The sequence below is a fragment of the Rhea pennata genome, chromosome 2 (genome assembly GCF_028389875.1).
Source record: "Rhea pennata isolate bPtePen1 chromosome 2, bPtePen1.pri, whole genome shotgun sequence".
Taxonomy (NCBI): Eukaryota; Metazoa; Chordata; class Aves; order Rheiformes; family Rheidae; genus Rhea; species Rhea pennata.
This window is the reverse complement of record NC_084664.1, coordinates 109,350,283-109,370,709: the sequence shown is the minus strand read 5'-3', so window position 1 is coordinate 109,370,709 and position 20,427 is coordinate 109,350,283. Positions and strand designations below refer to the sequence as shown.

Genomic DNA, 20,427 nt, shown 5'->3' with positions numbered 1-20,427 from the left:
ATGAACCTCAGTCCCCAGCTGGGCTGAAGTTTTTAAACGTATCCATTTCTGAGTAATACAAGCTTCAGAAAGAGTTGCAACCATTTTTAGTGCTTTAAAAACCTAGACTCTGCTTTGGTTCAGACTTCAATAATTCAGAACTGCCTGAATGGAATCCTGCCATATTAACAATAACACAAAAAATGGTTGTTTGGGTTGAGAAGAATTATGATAAATTTCAGCTTAGCAGTTAATAACTTTTTTGGAAATATTTGAAAATGTAGACTGAGACTGGAAGTGTTTTTCTTCAGCCGTAACTAGAGTGTTGCTATCACAACGCTATAATACAGGCATACACACAGTGAATATAAGGCTTGGTGGGTAACTTTTCTAACTTTTTTTTTTTTTTTTTTTAATGTCATATTTCTATAGCTCTTTAGCAGATGTCTGTGTACTTTTTTTCTACCAAGTCCTGGTTTCCATAGCTTCTATTGGATCAAAGCTTTTCTGGCAATGACAAAACCAGCCCTGGTATATTTCCCACCCTCTTCTTAACATCAGTGATTTTTCTTTTAAAGGAAAACTAATTTCAAATACATGGCCATTGCATGAGAAACCTCACGAAAAAAAAAGAAGTAATTTAAACCTTGTGGGCTAATATCATCCATATAATGAGGGCAGAGAGAAATTATGAACCATTAATTCAGGAAGCTGTAGAGGAGAAAGGATAACTTTAAGGGTTGTGAATTATAGCAAAAACTCTAAATACAACACAAATCTTAATTCAAGGAGAAAAAAATAACCATATAAACAGACACAATAAAATCACTTTGCTCTCAAGTGAATTAACAACTTTAAAGCAGGATGTTAAATAGTATTTGCTACATAAGCTGTTTTTTTTAAAGTAATCAAATAATGGAATTTTGTCTGAGACTATGCGACTGGAAGCTGTTGGATGAATTGGACATCCATTTAAATGACTAAACTACAGACATTCAAATACTTCAAATATCTGAAATAAAGCAGCTGTCCCGAGGGGGGAATTTAAGTCTGAACATAAAGATTTGTGAGATATACTACATTTCATCCAATAAGCAAGCTTGATAGTGACTTTGTATTCCTAAAACTTGTAGTGGGCTACGCTCACTTAATAATTCCCCACTATTATAACTAATAGATCTGGGTCTACTAACCCCTTGGATACTAAGACCCCTGTCTTCAAATCCTAGCAGGAAGATTTAGTCAGCCAGTGGATTTCCTCTCTGGATCCCCAAACTGCTTTGCTATGCATGATACAGATCAGCTGTGCTCTGAATTTCTGGTAAGCATCAACTTTGATATCACCCTTTTCAGCACATCAGTGAACTAGAAAAGCAAGTGATGCCACCTTGGCTTTTGGTGATCTTTGCTTCCAGAGGCAAGTATCTGTTGAGAAAAATACCATAGCTGAAGTAGTCTCCAGTACCTTTCCCAAGTTCTTCTACTCCTCCAGATGCTGAATGTCTGGCAGAGGCAGCACCAACAGATATGATGGCAAGAAGAAGGTAAAATGGGGGCAAAGCTGCAGAAGCCACTGCAGGACTTCTGCTTGACCCTGAAACAAAGGCTCGCCTTCAACATGATCCTCCTTCACCAGCAACGGCAGCTCAAGTGCTTGGAAAGCAGCAGGTCGACTCGTGTTAGACAGATTGAGAGCTACATAGATAGATAGCTAAGTAGTGAGTTATGCCACTTAAAGCTATTGTAAATGTGAGATACAGCACCTGTTTAACTGCTTATGGAGGAAAGTAAAAAAAAAAAATTATTAAATCTCAAAGTAAAAAGTCTGTATCTAACTGAACTTTCTCAGATCTGTTACCACTATCAAAATGGACGTCTGTTAAGCTGAAGAGAGAAATTCCTGTTCTTACATACAGCAAACTCTTAGCACCCTAACAGGTTGAGACCAACTCACCTTGCTATACGTACTGTCAAAATGTACTGCCCTCCACCTTCAGAGCTCCCCTGCCTCGGGCAGATTTCTCCGTCCATACCCCAACAGGATCTAACAGGTAATGTAGCCCCCAACAGCCTTGTCATCTTAAACTCACACACAGGCAAGAACTAAGGATGAAGTTATACAGCCAGTCCATTGAGCATAAAGCTTCAGCAGAAATCATTTAGGAAAAGAAGACCATGTTCAAATAACACTGATGAACATCGGTATTTAGCGGGGTGGTGCTACCTGACAAGAAGGTGTAAGTGACCCAGTACAACAACTAAGCATTCAACTGCCTGTCAGCTTAAGAGATTTGCTATTACCTCTTAAAATAAAGTATACAGAAGAACAAATTTTGCTTTAAAGTGTAGCTCATACTCATTTCAAATTTGAGGTAATTTGTTCTGTGACTTATGAGACTCAACAAAAAAGTTGAGTTTTAATCAAAGAAACTATTTGTGGGGGTTAGACAATTTCTTTGACTTTCCTGTGAGAAAGTTTTTCTATCCACAAAATGGAACGATGCTACTTCTCGGCCACATTGGGACAGTCTGCTACATTCAGTGAGGCATGCAGAAGATGCAGAGATTTTCCACTTATTCAGCTGGCAGCAAAGGATTGAAAAAAAAAGCAAAAGTGATTCTGATACTGATTCTGCTGTAGAAAATATGGGCAAAAAATGTACTATTTTATAGCAAAGAATACACTATTTGCATGATTCCCATTTGTTTTTAAAAATGGAGAATAGGGGAGAACAAGGCAGAACAGAGCAGAAGAAAGAGGGAAGAAGGAAGGAAAAGGAAGGGAAGAGAAGGAAAGAAAAAAGGAAGGGAAAAAAGAAGGGAGAAGGGAAGAGAAGAAAACAAATATAATGGAATTAAGATACAGGGATAATGAATATTGGTAATGGAAATGTTCATTGGAAAATGTGAGGAAAATGCTCTAATTAACTAATTTCACAACTTAAACTGCATAGCTTAGCTGGCTCTAAATCAGTTATAAACTATACTTCATGAGCTCCATTTCTATCAATAAGTTACCAACTTCACTAAACGAACACAAGCAAGAGATTAAGTACATCCACTTTTAAGTGTTTAGACTAAATGATGTAGACTTCCCATTGAGCAGACAAGGACTAACTCCTCTGTGTGTGCTCTGCTGAGATTAGTCAGGACTGTCGTTCATACTTCCTCAGGAGAATTAGCGATGATTCATTTGTTACTGTTTATACATGGAGCTGGAAGCACAAAGAGCTACATAAGTGCTAAATCGTTGTAATTTCTGAGCCTGTCAGAGTATGAAAAGAAGGGCTGGCAAGTAGATATTAGGAAACCAATAAAGACAAGTTTGTAACGCCCACAGAAGTTTGTTAATTATAAAGAAACAAAGCAGCAAAGACCAGGATCTGGTAGGAGGGGAGAGTTTCGTGCCTGTCTGTCCTTTTGCTGTCCTTTTCTCCAGGCTCTTATTCAATGATTGCAGTATGCAAATCTGTGCTCTTTAGACAATATGAAAAAAATTATCGTCTGTGTGTCCAGACAAGACAGTCTGAGAAAGCAGAGAGTCTGTATTCAAATGTGAATGTGGAAATTGTATACCTAAATGTACGTGCATGTTGTGTATGCCTAAGTGGACACGGAAGTGGGAAGGCTCAGTTGTGAGGGATCATGCAGCCAGTTTGGTCAAACTAATATCAGTTCGTTGCAGTTTCAGACAAGTTTGTCACAGTACACCGGCACCCTAGAAAATCCTTGTCCCTTCCCTCTGTCTCTCTCATCCTGACATTTTAACAAATCCCAAGAAAGAGATACCTTCTGCTATTCTTATGCAAACACACAGCTATTCAGAGGCAGAAGACAGCAACGAAGTGGCATTTTTCCAACATTATGTCATGGGATGGTGACCAATTTTATGTTTGCAGTTTCAAGTTTGGCTTGGGGATACAGCATACACATTGTTGTGAATGCCAAGACTCCCCTCTCCCCACTAACGAGAACCACCTGCGACAGGGGCCAACCAGCCAGGCCACCAGCTTGCAGACTCACTCGCTGCTGCAGCACACCGCAGCTTGGAAACTGGTCCTTCTCGTGGGCAGAAAGCTGGTGCTTTTAAAAGGTCTTAGCACATCTCTTAGCTTACATCCCTTTTGAGTCAAGGGGAAGACAGAGGGATATAAATCACTTGTATTGCACCATGGATAAAGTTGTCCCTGCTTCTGCCATGGATGGATTTGGCATGTGCATGGCAATGGTTAGGGTGGACTCCAGCTGCTCCACCATGGGGCTGGAGAGCCACTGTGCGGACTGCAAGGAAGGTCAAGAGGGCTATTCTATCAGAGGAACTGCTCCACTTCACTTACTAGTCCACCTATTGCCTTTTCCAGAAAGTTTCTAACTTGTTATAAATCTTTCTGCAAACAAGAATTTGCTGATTTTTTAAAAAATGCAGTGTATAGCAAAAAGAGCTGAGTATTAATAACCATATGGAGATCAGCAAAGAACAAATTCCCTCTAGTAAAACTGGGTAAGTTTACACTGACTTCTCTGTTGTTATCACTGGTCTTCCACCAAAATCTGAGCTAATCATTTAAAATCAATGTTCAATACATCTCTGCTATGAAGTAAGTACAATATGGACATATTCTTTATTACATGCCCAGGGATGAGTGAGCTCTCCAAGGAATCCCTCTGAGCGAGCATTTAAAATTTTGGATGAATTTCTGAATGCCCATGTGGCAGACATTAAGCTGGAAATCTCACAAGAGTGAGCAGGTCTGCAACATTTCTGGAGCTTTCTTACTACAACTGGCTGGGAACGCTGCCAGCCATCTTCTTACCCTGTTTGGATATTTCAGACAGTTCTGTCAGAAAGGTTAAAACTTTGAAACCCCGAAATAAAATTAACCTTCTTCAGTCTTGTAAGAAGTTCAATTTGTAATGAAATTCTGAGCCACATTCACTAACTGGACTCTTCCTTTGTGCAATGTCCGATAGAAACAACACCAGCCCCTTCTATTTGAAGGAAGATGATAAGGGAGACTTAAGAGAGAAGGAAGACTAAACAATATGCAAGATTTGTTAGGAACAAATACACCTTCCTCTTAGGATGTGCTAGCAGAGAAACTTAGAAGACTTGCTATGAATTTCCCAGTGTTTCTTAGTTCACATAGATTTTTGACTTTTCTGCCACGCTGTCACGAATTCTGAAAACTGTTGGTATATGGTAGAGGATGTTAATCTACCTATTTCAGAGCACCTTGCTTGTACTAGCTGTCATTAAAACTAAAAAATCCTTGCCAGATCACTTGCAAGTTCTTTACCCTCCTCGTTCAGTGAGGCAGGTTTTAGAGAGCCAGTTCACAGTTTCATGGAGGCTTTGCACAGCCCATGAGTAATGGGATGAAAACAAACTTCTGGTGAGAAAAGACTAAAAGTAATACTGCAAATTTTATCTGTCGAAGTGACTGGGACCAACATAAGCAACACTTATAATAAATTACATGCAAAAATGTAATCAAATAGGCTAAAGAAGATGTTAATTAGATTACTGAATATTAAAGACAGTTTTAAAAACAGTTATTAAAATATGTGAATGCAGAGCACCTAACTTCATATTTGAAAATGATGATTGTAATTATGAAACTGGTGCACCTTTAACACTTTTTGGACGATGCTTCCCATGGGGATCTCTTCTGAAAAGGGCCTGAATGTACTGGGGTCCCTCATGTCTCCGAGGGGCAAACCTCCTGTGGGACAGGGGCCCAGGGGAAATCTGTGCAGTAAAGCCTGTGCTGCAGTCAGGAAGCCAAATGTGTGGAGGAACAAATCAGACAGCAGACACATGCTGCAAGATTGTTCCCATGCTCTGGGTGTGCGTCCCCCACCTTCTTTAAAAGAAGGGGAATTTCCTATAAAAATTCAAGAGGTTTTATTAAACAAGACGAGCTTTGAGGCTCATAGATTTTCTGTAAAGACGGGTGAAATCTTGCAATACTCCCAACTCAGCAAAATCCCCATGCTATTGAGGGATTCATTGCACTCCAATAGCTCAGCCTGCAGCTAAGACAGGCGGTGAGGCACAGCAGGACAGCGGAAGTGCCCGGTGGGACTGCTTCTTATTTAGAGGCAGCAGGTGTGCAGCACCTCTTACTGTGCAGTCAGGGTTGCGTCCACCATGGGTCTCCTGCATTGCTAACGAACAGAGGATTTGTGTTCCTGGTATTTCATTTTTTCCTACTCTGAATTACATTTCAGGTAGTTCTTAATGAAAAGTGCTTCTTAAAATGAGCAGCATTCTGTATTCTGACCTAGCCTAACATTGCAACATGTGCTGTTTTTTTAATTGACTGAAGCAGAATGACTCAATTCTCAGGATTTCCCATGAAAGCCTTGTGAAAATTTTCTCCATGAGAGATGGAGAACTGAAGTGTTATGACGACGAATAACAATATGGGAGCCAACAGACACGATTCCTCAGAGGTGGCTGGATGCTAGACAGAGTTCCTCTTTTCTGCTTTTTTTCATGCTCTGGGGTTTTCTTGGGAGGGTGAGTGGATGACGGACAAGACAGGCCTAATGAAGACACAATATTCAGTCTGATCATTTAGCCTCAACTGTTTTAAAAGCAGCACTTTTTTTTCTTAATATTCCCTTTCAGCCTCCATCAACAACTGACTGTGACTTCTCTCCCAACTCATGGAAATGCTCCAGGTCACAAAGAGCATCGCTATCTTGCTGAAACTCCGGTAAAATTAATTCCTGCCACTTTAGCCCTAGCATTCTGGATCAATATGAAGAATGTAACTCCACTCTCCAAAACATCTCTATTTCTCACTGTCACAGTAAATAAAAACCTTAATTCAGATATCCAGGCCATGACTTCCTATGCAAAAATGATAAACTTTATTTCAAACAAAGACTTTAGTCACTACTACTTACTGAAACTAGGTTATATGGTCTTTCTCTATCAAGAAGAAATGACATTAACTAGAAATCTAGCTTAAATAAAAATAAGCAACTTCAAACAGGCTCCTGAGAGGACATCCCAAATTTCTGTTTGAATTTTTCTAGAAACACTCTCGACAATAGCTATGTTAAGTGGACAACAGCAATATTGACAAATTTTCAATATTTTTTTCTTTTTAAGTATATCTTATATATGTTTCAGATACATCTTACTATAAATTGAAATAATCATTTCCAGATCCTTCCTACTAAGGAACAAATCAGACAGAAGATACATGCTGCAAGATTGTTCCCAAGCTATGGGTCTGTATCCTTCTAAGGTTTCTTGTTCTTGGTTTGAGGGTTTTTTTAATCTGTCTTTATCTCTTTGCATTTCTCTATTTTGTTTTAATGAACAGTTCTGACTGCCTACCCTGGTATCTGTCAAGGCTGCTCATGAGATTTTAGCCTGGTTTTCAGAAACAAAGCTTGTGCAGCGGTGCTGCTTGACAGCAAGGGCTTTTATATCTGACCCTTTCCTAATGAAATCTGGAGAGCTTCAATTAGATCTGACAACAAATAACTGATGATGTCTCAAAAATATGAATATGTGACTCTTTTTTTTTTTTTTTTTTTTTTTTTTGAAAAAAATAAGCCATCACATAGAGAGGAGTGATGCTACAAATGACCCTACTAGAGGAAAGGCTAGGAAATCCACCCATCTGACACTAAACAAAAGCACACACAAGTGGGAAAGATTGCTTCAACCTTTTGAGACACCAAGTATACAGTACGGCCTGGTTCGGAGCATGCTTGGCTCCTTTGCTGACAGAGGATGATGGAAACGGAACAAGGGTGGGACATTGTCCTTATGGGGCAGGTACCCAGTCACCTCTGCCCCGCCACTGGGTATCTTAGTACCACAGTGGTAAAAGTCAGGCAGAAGGCAAGAAATCTGCTCCAGCCATAGGCAGCTCAATATAGGACACACAAATGAACTTCAGATACTCTGTCTCACCAGACACTGAGTTCAGGGCAGCTCCAAAAACCTTGGAAATTCATATGGGAGGAAGAATATTCTACTGCTCACAGGTGAACCACCTTTGAGATAGATGTCAAAAATGGCTTGCAACAAGGACTAATAGTGGGTATGACTCAAGTGAGACACTATTTCCTAGCTCTTGGCTCCAACATAGCTACAAATCCAGTAGGAGACCAGTGCCTTGCCTGCAGAGATGTAAGGTACTTCCAACAAGGTGACTGATCAGCTGCACCTTGCTTCTTTGACTGGCAACATCTGCTTTCCTGCTGAGATTTTATTGGCACAGTTGGTGCCAATTTAGAAAAGAAAAGAAAAGAAAATTACACCTGGATCTCCCACCCTGATCTGACAACTCTACGAATGCGTTGAGACTGTGCTTACGCATATACTCAACAGCACTGTTTTTATTAGACGTGCATTTATTCATTTATTATCCTGGATACATAGAGGATTTGGACTACACATTCTGAATCTAGATCACAGCTTTCGGGGAACTTCAAAAGGAGGATTTTGAACTGGACCCGTCTCAGATATATCTGAAAACAAATTAGTTATTCTGACTCTAAGTATAGGAAGGACTAAAGTAAAAAAAATCCATCAAGATAAAAGTTGTTTGAGCATATTTATTACTACAGTGTAAAACTTGTTTTAAAAGGCCCCTCCTTAAAGTGATTTATAGCCATTTTTCAGATGAGAATTTCTTTCATGTTGAAAAGACAACTTTAGATTTGACTTCCTCACTCAGGCTCCAACAAAACAATCAGTTGTGTAATTCCGAATTCCCATTACTTAAAGAAGACGTGAGTAAACATTCGCTATTGAGCAGCTGGCTCTCCCTGGGCTCCTAAGTCTGCCTCACTTTATAGGGGCAACGTCTTCCCCTGCATGAACATATTCATATCTAAACTATTTCAAATGTTACTTCCCTGGAAACTACAGGCAATATAAGACCGATCTAAAACTCTAAGAGTGCACATAGGTTTTAATTTACATCTAATTACTATGTTTTAAAATGAATAAGCTTCTAAGCACGGTCTTGGACAGAAAAACCTTTACTAATTCAGGATAAACTTCATACCACAGCACTGATCCTATTTCTTCATGTTGGCAAGGCCTTATCTTTGCCCAAATTACATCCTTTTGCCGAAATAAACAACATCAGGAAGGAGGCAGAAATCTGCACAAATGGCAAACGTATTTTTGCATATTTTTTCAGGCTGTGATACTGTGTACATAATTTCTACATTCATTTTAGTTCATTGACTTGTTTTTATTAAATCAGGTGAAAAGAATTTTATGGCAGAAATAAGATATTTTCAGAATTTTGCTTTCGATAGATACGTCTTCCTGTTGTTTTCCCACCTCTACAAATCACCGGTTTCGCAATAGGGCAGCAAGTCAACACAGTTAACATTTTAAAGGAAGTGACAAAGCAAGCGTGCACATTTTTTGCGACAGAGATCACTTAGCGTTTATCCAGCGACAACTTATGCAAATGGGTAAGTCCAAAGCAAAGGATATATCCAACCTTATATCAAAAGGGATATATTAACACCGGCCTTCCTGCTGCCATTGGGACCACTATTTTCAAAGCAGCCGGAGCACTGCCTTGCACGAGGTTGCTCACCTCTCCACTAACGGCTGGCCTAGAGGCGGAAAAGCTTTAAGTGGCAAATGCAGCTTCGTACAAGCTCTGCTGCTAGCGGGTATACACCGACACTTTGGCTATATTCAAACTTTTCAGCACCCTACACCTTTTTGGTTTTTTTAGCCTTCAGATCCCAGGGTGCTTTGGATTGCATTTGAGTGTGTGTTAGTTAGTGTTTGTGCCACCTTTTCGTGCACATCACAGAACCAGAAAGGTACAACAGTAGATTCAAAGCTTTGCAGAAGATCAGCGCCTTTATGGTAGTTAATAGCAATATGGCAAGTACAGAGGGCTACGTTTTTCCAATATCCTGTTTTGGGGGAGTATTTCGCTTGCAGCTTCCCAAAAGGATTCAGAGCAAAACACAGTCTACCAGAGGGGATATATTTTTCCTGTTTTTATTTCAGACTATCCCTTTTGAAGAAAATTGCTTTCCTCTGGCAACACTGTTCAGTCGTTTTTTACAATCACAAGCACTGAATTTTGAGCTGAAAGGTTCTCAAAAGGAAGGAGCAGCATGAGGATGAAGGGGACCTTAGCTGAAAATATTGTTAACTTGAGAACTTTCCTGCTTCCTTGGGTATAGCTTAGCTCCATCTAGTATGAAATCAATTGATATACTGGCAAGCTGACATGCACTACTATCCAAAGACAACACATGTTATTCTGACCAGAAACAACTTGCACATTTCTTGTGAACTTGGGAGTCTCAAACCCAGAAAAATCAATGTTAGCAGCTTTTTAAAATACCAGTCTTATGCTCCTCAGAGAGAAATATTATCTTTCATTAGCCCAGCAGGAGCAATTTTCACATTTGCCCTTGCATCTGCACAAAGCAAGGAGTTGAACCTGGGATCGAGCCCTCAAAACTTTACAGAGAAATAAAAGCCCCTTTTCCTTATGTTTCCTCTCCCTCCATACATGGCTAAAGGTCAGTGTCTAACGGTACTAAAGCTAACACATGCTATCACAAATACCTGCTGCATTTCTTTTTTCATACAGTGAGTTTATCAGAACAAAACAAGGGAGAGTTCATATAACTGAATAAGTACAAGAATGATCTGCTGTTCTCCTCCTGCAAAGAGACATTAAATAGCATTTTTTGGATGAGAAGAGCAGAGAAGAATACTGCACATCAGGCTCTTTCTTCAGTGTGTAGTTTACATATGCAAACCACCCACTAGCATTAATGGGAACTCTACATTATTTAACTCTGCCTCAAACCAAGAAGGTACATAAAATAATAAGGTATCACATTTCTCCTAGGATGGGAAATACAAACATATTTTTCTGCACCATTCCAGTACATCTGTCTTTCATTTTCCTCCTCTAGCCACTGCTTATATACTATTCCTACTCCGCTCATTAAAAATTGTATTTGTGGCTTTTCCTCACACTCAGATTTGTATCTCCAAGCAGCAGTAACACCTGTCTGGATGCTCTTTAAACACACCTCCCAAAAGCAAATCAATGTAAATGCACTGAAGAAAGAAACGTGATTAAAGAAACAAGTAAGATACTTCTACCGTATCTTCTGTTGAATCGGCATCAGTTTTGTATGTCCAAATATGATTTCCTATGTAATTTAGAATGTCAGCTTCTCACATCATGTCATGTGTAAAAAAGAGAGTACAGTGCCAGTTCAAGAGAAAGTCTGCAGTAAGATTACATGATTTTTGCTTACAAGGCAAGGTAAGCAAATGTTCTAAAGCCCAGCTCCGAGACTTTTTTATCCAAACTCTGAAGGTGTTTTTTATTTCTACAGTGAGGTAAAGATATTGGTCTTGCAATCAGGTCTTTTATTCCACAAAACAGTAACTAAGTTAAAGTGGTACATTTGCATTGAATGAATTTTTATGGTAAAATGTAGAAGTACACTTTTTACAAAAAAAATGCATAAACCAGTTTGAGACTAAATTATCTGAAAATTAAATTAATTGAAATGAATAACAAAAATAATAGGGATTTTAGAAATGATGCATTTGAAGAGTATTGAGAAATTTTTACTGCTGTCTGGTGACAGAACTTTGTAAGGTGATATCCTCATATTCAAATATTTGAATGTATTGAAGACTTTTTCTGCTTCTTTTCTTAATGCACAGGGATAAAATAGCATAAAGTTTTTATGCAGCTTATGACTATTTTAGCTACTAAGAACTAGATAGAATTCATTCATTCTCCCATACTGGTCTCTAGGTGGCAGAAAAAACCCTAAACTAGGTGGACCTTTTCTGATTTTCTGTGTATCATTATGCTTCCAAAATCACCCTCCTCAAATCCAACATCACAAAACACACATCTATTAATGTGTACTAAATAAAATGTCACAGAAAGTATTCAAGTGCCAACTATTGTATCTAAATAGCTCGTTTGTTACTCCTTTTAATGACATACATTGAAATATAAAACATTCATTGATTCACCCCAATACATCTAATATCCTTTCGCTTTCAACCTATAATGCTTAAGAGAAACAATGGGCCTACTAGAAACAAAGTTAAGCTTCAGATTTAATTTAACCTAATGAAATACAGTGGCACTAAAATATATACCAAAAAGCAGTTTGCAATCATAATCGATCAGAAAAAAAATGGTATGCAATAACAGATCTCCATTATTTTAGCTTATTTCAGATGAAGATATAAAAGAATACAAAAAGTGAAAGGGTCAGTGAAATCACATTGAATCAATATTTACTGCAGGAGTAAGCAGAGCTGCTGCTTTGTGAACTAAGTGATGCAGCTGTGGGTATGAGCATCCGAGCCGCGTGTTCAACGTGACCACAGGGAGTCACTGCCCTGGAAGCCTTGTATAACGCACAGTGGAAGAAATACCACAGCAGCCACCAGTCCCAGCACACAAGGATGGCGCGCACATACGTTTTGTATCAATCAGCGTCATTACATTAGGCCTCACAGATTTATTCTCCTCTACCGAAAATGCGCGTGAATACACCGCCTTCACATCAGCGTTTACACTCATTTCCTTTATCTCCCGGCCTGGCTTAGCCAAATCTGAGGATCTCCAGACCAAAACAAAAATCATCTTCCTCCCCTGCTAACTCTCCCCCAAGTCTCTGTATCCAACAGTCCAGACAGGACTTTCCCCACTCTATCACCCAAACCCATTTAGTCCATAATGTGTTTTTCACTCTGAAGACCAAACACAAATTTTTTTTCAAAGTTATGCATAAAAATATGGCAAATGACTTTGGGGAAGAGCGCTTGCATCAACATGTGATAACAGATGCCCACAATTAAAAAGGAAAGAAACATCTCTCACCTGGCATAGAAATCTTTTGGAGGAACAACTTCCTGAAAGAACTGTAGCTGGTACAGATAAAGTCCAATCAAGTGTCCTGCACTGAATATAGCCATTAATACACACAGACAGCTGAATATCAGCGGATCAAACACTTGGCAACAGGACCACCATGTGCACAGCCCCAAAAATACAAAGAAATACACAGCTGAGGTCAACGATGGCACCATCATACCTGTGAAAACAAACACAGAAGGTACTTGGAAAAGTCTGGAAAATATGTTATTAATTAAGTCTGGCAAGAAGTTTATTAAACAATTTGTCCTGATTACTATTAGCACTTAAGATTGGTATTAGCTGCGAGACTAGATGAGAGGGAGATCCCTTTTTTGTGCTTTACGTACGGCGAGGACCCTGCAGTCTCACGCGCGTGTGCCGCTTCTCCCCTTGCGCACGCAGCAGAGGACCCCGCTGGAGAAAACGGCCAACTGGTGAAGGAGGTCTGACACTCTGTGGGTAGCCCAAAAAACACTTGAAGAGCTGGCCAGGTAGAAGGGTTTTTTTTAGAGGACTGAACGCATATCTAAAAGCCGCCTTCTTTCCGGGCCGGTCTGCGGGCGCTGGGGTGGCTTCGCGCGGGCTCCTCCGGCAGCCCTGCGAGGCGCCCGCGACGCACAGCAGCCCGGCGCGCTCCCACGCCGGGAGGGGAAGGCGAAGGCCAAGGGACGGCCTCGAAGGACGGGGGCTTCACGGGGGACAGAAGCACGAAGGGACCACAGGGATGGCCTATGCCGACTGCCTGCACGGCGCCGGCCATCAAACTTCACCCAGTACTTTCTGCCTTGAGCCCCTAACTGCTTCTCTCCTTCTTTTAAAGAGATACTCTATTTCAGCTCTTTAGGAAAAGGAGAATACGCTATATCCATAAATAAGTTGTTTATATGGCCAATCACACTGGTTGTGAAAAAAAATCAAAATTTGTTTTTGATCTCAGTTTGCCACTAGGTTTGTCATTTAACTACTGGATCACTTTTTAACTTCTACTTCATGAGATGTCTGCTACAAAAATGTAGGCTTCTTGCATATTTGTCAGTACTTTCAGACTACAATAAACTTTTTTTTTTTTTTTTTGGTGTAGTGAGAAATGAATGTATGTATGTTACTAAGCTGGAATTTCACTGGGACAGAGGCTTCCCAGACCACACATCCTTTTCGTAACTCTCCTCTGAACACAACCTCTTTCTCACCATATTCTGGGATTATGCAGACAAGATATCAAATGACACTCAGCTACAACGTCTATGTGCTACTTTTCCTTTATCCTCCACGGATTATGTTCACCCTTCAGAATGGCAAGGAAACTACATTTATTAGTCTACAACTGTTAGCCATTTTTTTCCCAGTGTTTCTCTCTTCCATCATGTCTGTTCCCCGTGGGGATCCACATAATTTTTTTTTTCCTTCTTAGATTTATGACTTTGAATTAGGCTATAGGTAAGTCAATCAGATAAGCTTACCTCCCTAAGAGAGTCATACCAGATCTGTTTTCATCATTCAACATCAACAATTTTTTGCACTATTGTTTTATACTTTATGTACTTTAAAAAAGTGTACAGTTGTATATATACTTATACTTTATATGTAAAGACTCCATTCAACTATCCCAGTAGACAGATAACTGCTAATTTACAATTCAATAATCCATTTTAAAATTAATTCCTTTCAAGCTACAGTCATTTGCATAATTCTGCTTTATCTATAGCTGAATACTACGTACAACTAAATCGAATGTGTTATGAGGCTGGTCATATCATATCAAGACAGATAATTTTACCAAACAACATTAAAGTCACAGCAAAAGCCAATATGAAGTCTGCTTATCATTTCTGTTACACACTACACAGCTTATCTGTTAATCTTTTCTAATTTTTTTTAAGGCAATGCAAACATAGCTCCTTTTTATACTTGGAAGTGGCTGAATCCAATCTATGAATTCACAGCATAGTCACTTATAACATGTAAGCATTTATCATTTGATTATAACAGTAACCGTGAAAATTATGTACAGAATGATCGGGCCATACAGTATTAGTACAAAAAAATTAAGCAACTCAGAATATTCTAGTGCCTGCCAAAAAGTTAATTTAAATAAAATCAGCAGCAATTTCTTTTCCCTTAAAAATTTCCATTGTTATTCCCACAGGTGCCAAAGTGCTGAAAACTCATTTGTTAAAAGCATAATCTAATGGGCTCTGGAGGAAATTTTTCAAAAGCACCAACCTGTTGAACCAAGTAAAACTGTAACAATAACTTTTCCAGTGGTGGCTATAATGTTGCCAATAAACTCCTTCAGTTTGGATGCTAGGGAGGCAATTCTACGCAGCAGTTTTAATTTTGTGGTTTCCTCAAATTCTGCTTCACCATAGTCTTCATCATCCAAGTCTTCTTCATACATCAATGCATCGTCTGGCTCTAACTTTTCTCTTACAGCCTAAAAGGGAAAACAATAAAACAAACAAGAGATTGCAAGAGAGTGAGTGAGTGGGACAGAGAGAGAGAGAGAAAGGGATTTGAAACTAAACACCATTGATAACAGTGAAACCTTCTTGTACCTGTGACGATATGTAAATAATAAGGAAGTTATGAAAGATGTCCTAGAACTGGAGCTGTGCATTGATGGCTCCCACTTCCGATCTGTCTCAGGAAGAAATGGGTGCTAAGAATGGTCTCTGACAAAGATCTCCTACATGCAGCACAGCAGGTTTCTTTAACAGGCTGTATTTTCATTTCTATATGAAGTTTTGTTTGCTCAGCATTCTTTCCATCTTGCTGTCTATAATTTGATAAACTTCTCTTCAGATTAATAGCTTCAGGAATAAGCTTCAGACTCCAACCAGTAGTGCCTTCTTTGTTGAAGTCCCTCAATGAACCTCACTCTTCAAACCCTTCCCATGACCTCTTTCTGAGACGTGATCTGAGACAAGGGAATTGCGGTTGAAATATATGGGCAGATAGCTCGTGGGTGACTGATGGGTGGGTTGAGAAAGAAAAAATATACACAGCAGAGGCTCAAGGAAAGGTTGAGAAATTGTAAGGCTGGCTCGGGGAGAGAACAGGAGAACAAGTGAGCAAGAGAGAAGCAGTGAAAGCTTGAATGATCCGCAACAGTTTAACAGGGAAAAGGAGGCCTAGTGGCTAAGAACTACACGGTGCAAAAAGGAAAAGAAGGAAATAGGAAAAGGCCCCTCACAGTCAAGCACTTTATTAGGATCTGGCAGTGGCCTTCACAATAGTCTTGGAGACTTGAAGATACACACAGCTATTGAGTGATGCAAACGAAATGATCAGTCCACGGTGAGAATCACCAGGATTAGCAGGAGGCCCACACAGAGATACAATTTATGGAAAAAATTAGTCATCCACAGACATGGAGGGGCACATTTTTTTAAAAAAAGTAAAGGTTTAGAGCCAGGTTCTCACTCTATGTAACACACTTCTTTGGCACTAATAGAAACTTGCATTAGCTAACATTCTGGCCAAGCAGCATCTGTGTGCATGAAAGACAGAGACTATTGTCATTTTTTCATTAGAATAGCAATTTTATATTTATTGGTGACTTCTAGCAGTGAAAAAAATCCACATTCACAGATAAGACTGCAGTAGAAATGGCCAGACTATTAACCTCCTTAACCAAACTCTTCATTACTACTTATTATGTGGATTCCCAAAGGAAACAAAACTCCCAGTGAGCTCCTTCATATCACCTCTAAGCTTGGTGCCAACTTTCTCCTCTCACTTTGGAGCATTAACATTATCTATGAAAGCCCAGAAGAGGCCTGCCCATTCTCAGGAGTATCTATTTTACAGACAATGAAATATGTATTAAATACAGTAGGGTTGATCTGGGACATCTACCTTTCTCTTGGATATATCCAACTATTTCAATAACTATATAAGTGGAGTATATTCTACCATTTCAATAGCTTTGTTATTGTCACCGTGTACTTACAGAGCTCTCAACAAATGAATTATTAGTTCCTGATGCAAAACAATGGAGAAGAGACTGTAGTGCAAACACTCAGCCACTACGTTTTGCGGCACACGACACAAAGAGGAAATCTGTCTGTTCGTCATTGCAGCTCATTTCCGAGCTCTTGTCAATTTACTTAAATATTCAGAAACAATGCTGAGACTAAGCTAAATGATACTTTATGTATGTTCTTGCTTCTACCACAGCTGTATCAGTGAGAAAGCCACACAAAGGGCAAAAGTATTGATAGCTCCTGCCCGTGCTGTAATTACTAGACAAACCTACTCCTCACCTAGTCCTCTTGGGCCCAATCTTGCCCCTCTTGAATAGGATCTCGTGATCTACACCTTCAATTTAATATGAACAGTTAACGGAGAAACCTCCAACAGACCCAAAGAGAATCAGTGAGTGCTACACGACACAGTACCCCAATGTGGTCTATGAACCAGCGCAAAGGAGACTCTTGTTTCTTCAGCTACTGCTTTCAATTTTCTGAAGACGATATGCATTAAAATGTAGAATTATTTACAAAAACTTGAAAGGAATAGTTTTAAAATAAGCAAGGCATTATAGGGAAGATTGTCAGACCACATATCTGTATGAATATCATGAATCTATAACAAGCATGAAGACAGGATATATACATTTGTCGTAGCCTAGAGTGACCAGGAGCTCTATATAAATTGCTGAGATAGTATTTAACTATGCATATGTAGGAACAGGAAATATAAATCTGAAGAGTAACAAAAGAAAATGCAATGATGTTATCCATATGGAAGCAGAAAATCATCTTTAGCGGAAACACAACAAAACTAAAACAGTTTATACTGTTAGGTATAAATTAGGGGAAGACGCACAAGCACTTCAAGAACAAAAGAAAAAGAGAACTCACTCTTATCAAAATGGGTCTTTGGATCTTCATGCCATCACAACCAGGATCATTATGTTTTAACTTGACAAGGCTAATCAATCTTCCTTCACTGATCTTAAAGATTTTTAGGCTACAGTTTTTCTTAACAGTTCAGTATTAATAACCTGGTACTGACATCTGTGTGACAATCATAGGATAGGAAGAAGTGCTAGGAGAAGTGTTTCACCAGACCACGATACTGCTGAGAAGATGATCCAAAATTTCTGTCAATCTAAGCTTCCACATGTTTCGCACAGCTAAAATACTGTAAGTTAAGGAGTTACAAAAGGAGTTAACTATTCTGTATATGAAATTACTTCCACTTTTATTTAGATACCAAAATATGAATTCCAGGTTCTAAAAATAACGTTATGATCTCACAAACACTTAACAGGAAACACAAATAACCTACTTCTGTTTTTTTCTGAGATCATCAGCTGTTGTAAAGAAAACGACAGCATCTGAACCTCACGAAATACGGAAATTATTCCCCACCTTTTCCTTCTAAAACTACAAGACTCTCTCTGTTTCTAGTTGGGGGTCTTGAACTACTCTCCTGAGTTAAAGAGAAGCTAGCAAACAGGAAAACCTTCTCATCATCAACAACAACCATAATCTGCAGTCCTGGAAAATTTTCTGGAATGGATGCATACTGTTTTTACAATTTTTCAGCATCGCCTGAATTATGAATGATGTGGCTGTGCAGAAACTCTCTGGTTTCAGTGACAGGGGCTTTGCACTTGCACACTCCCTGGAAGAGATGGGTTAGCTTCTGCAGTTCTCTCTTCCCCCTCTGTAAGCGCTTTCAAGGAAAGCAGCTTATCCTTAGACTTATACCCTCTACCTCCCAATGGTGTTATTCACACACTAGTCAATAGCCATTTCAGCAAAAGGACTATGAGAACTAAGCAACTACAGGTTTGACATTTTTTATACAAACATATCCATTTGCAATTCCTTATCCCAGATGAAGCTCAGCAGCTGAAAGGCCACGCTCCAGTGAATATCAGAGAGATAAACTCTGGATTTCTCCGATCTCACTTTCACCACCAGTCAACTGCATTATCCAGAACAGCTTTCTAGTTTTGCACATTGAGGACTCCAAATTACTGATGGCAGGCAAACAGTGAACAGCTTTTACATCCAACATGGTGATAATGTGCCTGTTGTTTCAGCACATTTTGCTGATTAAATAGCCATGCAATCACATGCTCATCACAGAACACCACTGCTGCAGTCAGACTGTTCTGCAAAGCTCTTTTTACTACATGGATTAGTCTAAAACTACAAACCCCTACTACATAGGCTAGTATTAGAAAAATACTCTTACGTCCATGATAAATTACTTTTTATGCAATTACAGGATCCCTGTGGATGCTGATTAAATCAAATAAACTTCTCCATTCAAGGAGCACAGCGCATTTGTGAAGTCATAAACATGTGTTTCCAAGACCTTTGCTCTCTCGAGCAGGGCCCCAGGCCTTTTTATAAACAGACTAAATGCAGTCTAGGTTTTTCAGCAATCCTTCGGGAGTCCCAGGAGCATTTATTGCACTACGCTTCTCTAAACTGCCAAATTGAGATAGAGTACAGGCAGGGAAACAGCATGGCCTCTGTGGCAGCCATGGCAGCTACGATTGTGGCCAGGGCCAGAATGTCCATTAGCTACTTTGGGGGTTGCTTTATTAACATCTAACTTTAAAAAGTTTCATCTGGTACAGTACAAACACTGCTGCTCAAAGTTATCCTCTAGTTCCACAGATACATTTACTAACAGGAAGCCTTAACTGCAACCTAAATCTCACTCTTGCTTCAGAACGTGCTTTGTTTTGTACCTACACTCAATGTTACTACATCCAAAAACACAAGCTTGTTTGTTTATTGACTTCACAATCCTAGAAAAGAAATGAACGCAACTCTTCAAAAATTCAAAGACCCAATTCCAGTGCTTGCCAGGGCATTGCATTAATTATTGGGACTACTCAGGTCTGTATTGCTAAACTCACTGAAAAAGTGGTCATGAGAGTTCAGGTGCTTCCTCCTTCCACTTGGCTCATAAATGCTGTACAAATAGCCTCTTTTGCAGTATTTTGACATTTCCTCCCAGCCAGAACCAGGAAACAAACAGAGAGGAGCAGGACAATGAAAACCAAGCCTGAGAAAAAGATACAGTTATGTGAACTCAGCTGGCTTTTTTAAAAAACATTTTGCTTCAAGAATTTTTAACAAGGTTAAACTGATCCTTCTTTGTCAGCTCAATTTATCAAATTATCTTCATACTATGTGGGCTTTTTAACAGTTATAAAGAGATGCAGTGATGAGGCACATTATCCAATGTGATATTTAGATGACATTTTGTGTTTTCAAAGTGTCTAGATTGCAGGTATCAGCAACGCAACACATGAGATTGTGGGGCAACAGTATCTAAGACAGCAGAAATGGCAAAGTACTACATCTCTGGTGCTGACACTGCCATGATCCCAGGAGACCTGGATGACGTGTGGTCACACTCTGCAAAGTGGCGCAGTGAAGGAGAGCCTGATACAACCTACCAAGGAGCAGCGAGGGAGTTCCCTGACTTAAATACACACTTGTTGCTATGAATTCCCCCTAGGACTGCAGAACTTACTCCACTA

At 39.5% G+C, this 20,427-nt stretch overlaps 1 protein-coding gene across 1 annotated transcript in view; it reads right to left on the bottom strand.

Moving 5' to 3' along the window:
* Positions 1-20,427, bottom strand: part of PIEZO2 (piezo type mechanosensitive ion channel component 2) — a 304,603-nt gene that overhangs the window by 108,321 nt on the left and 175,855 nt on the right. The window contains exons 6-7 of the mRNA XM_062570118.1: positions 15,132-15,342; positions 12,873-13,086 (exon numbers count right to left, since the gene is read on the bottom strand). Coding sequence (XP_062426102.1) covers positions 12,873-13,086; positions 15,132-15,342 — 425 coding nt within the window. The remainder of the gene's footprint in view (positions 1-12,872; positions 13,087-15,131; positions 15,343-20,427) is intronic.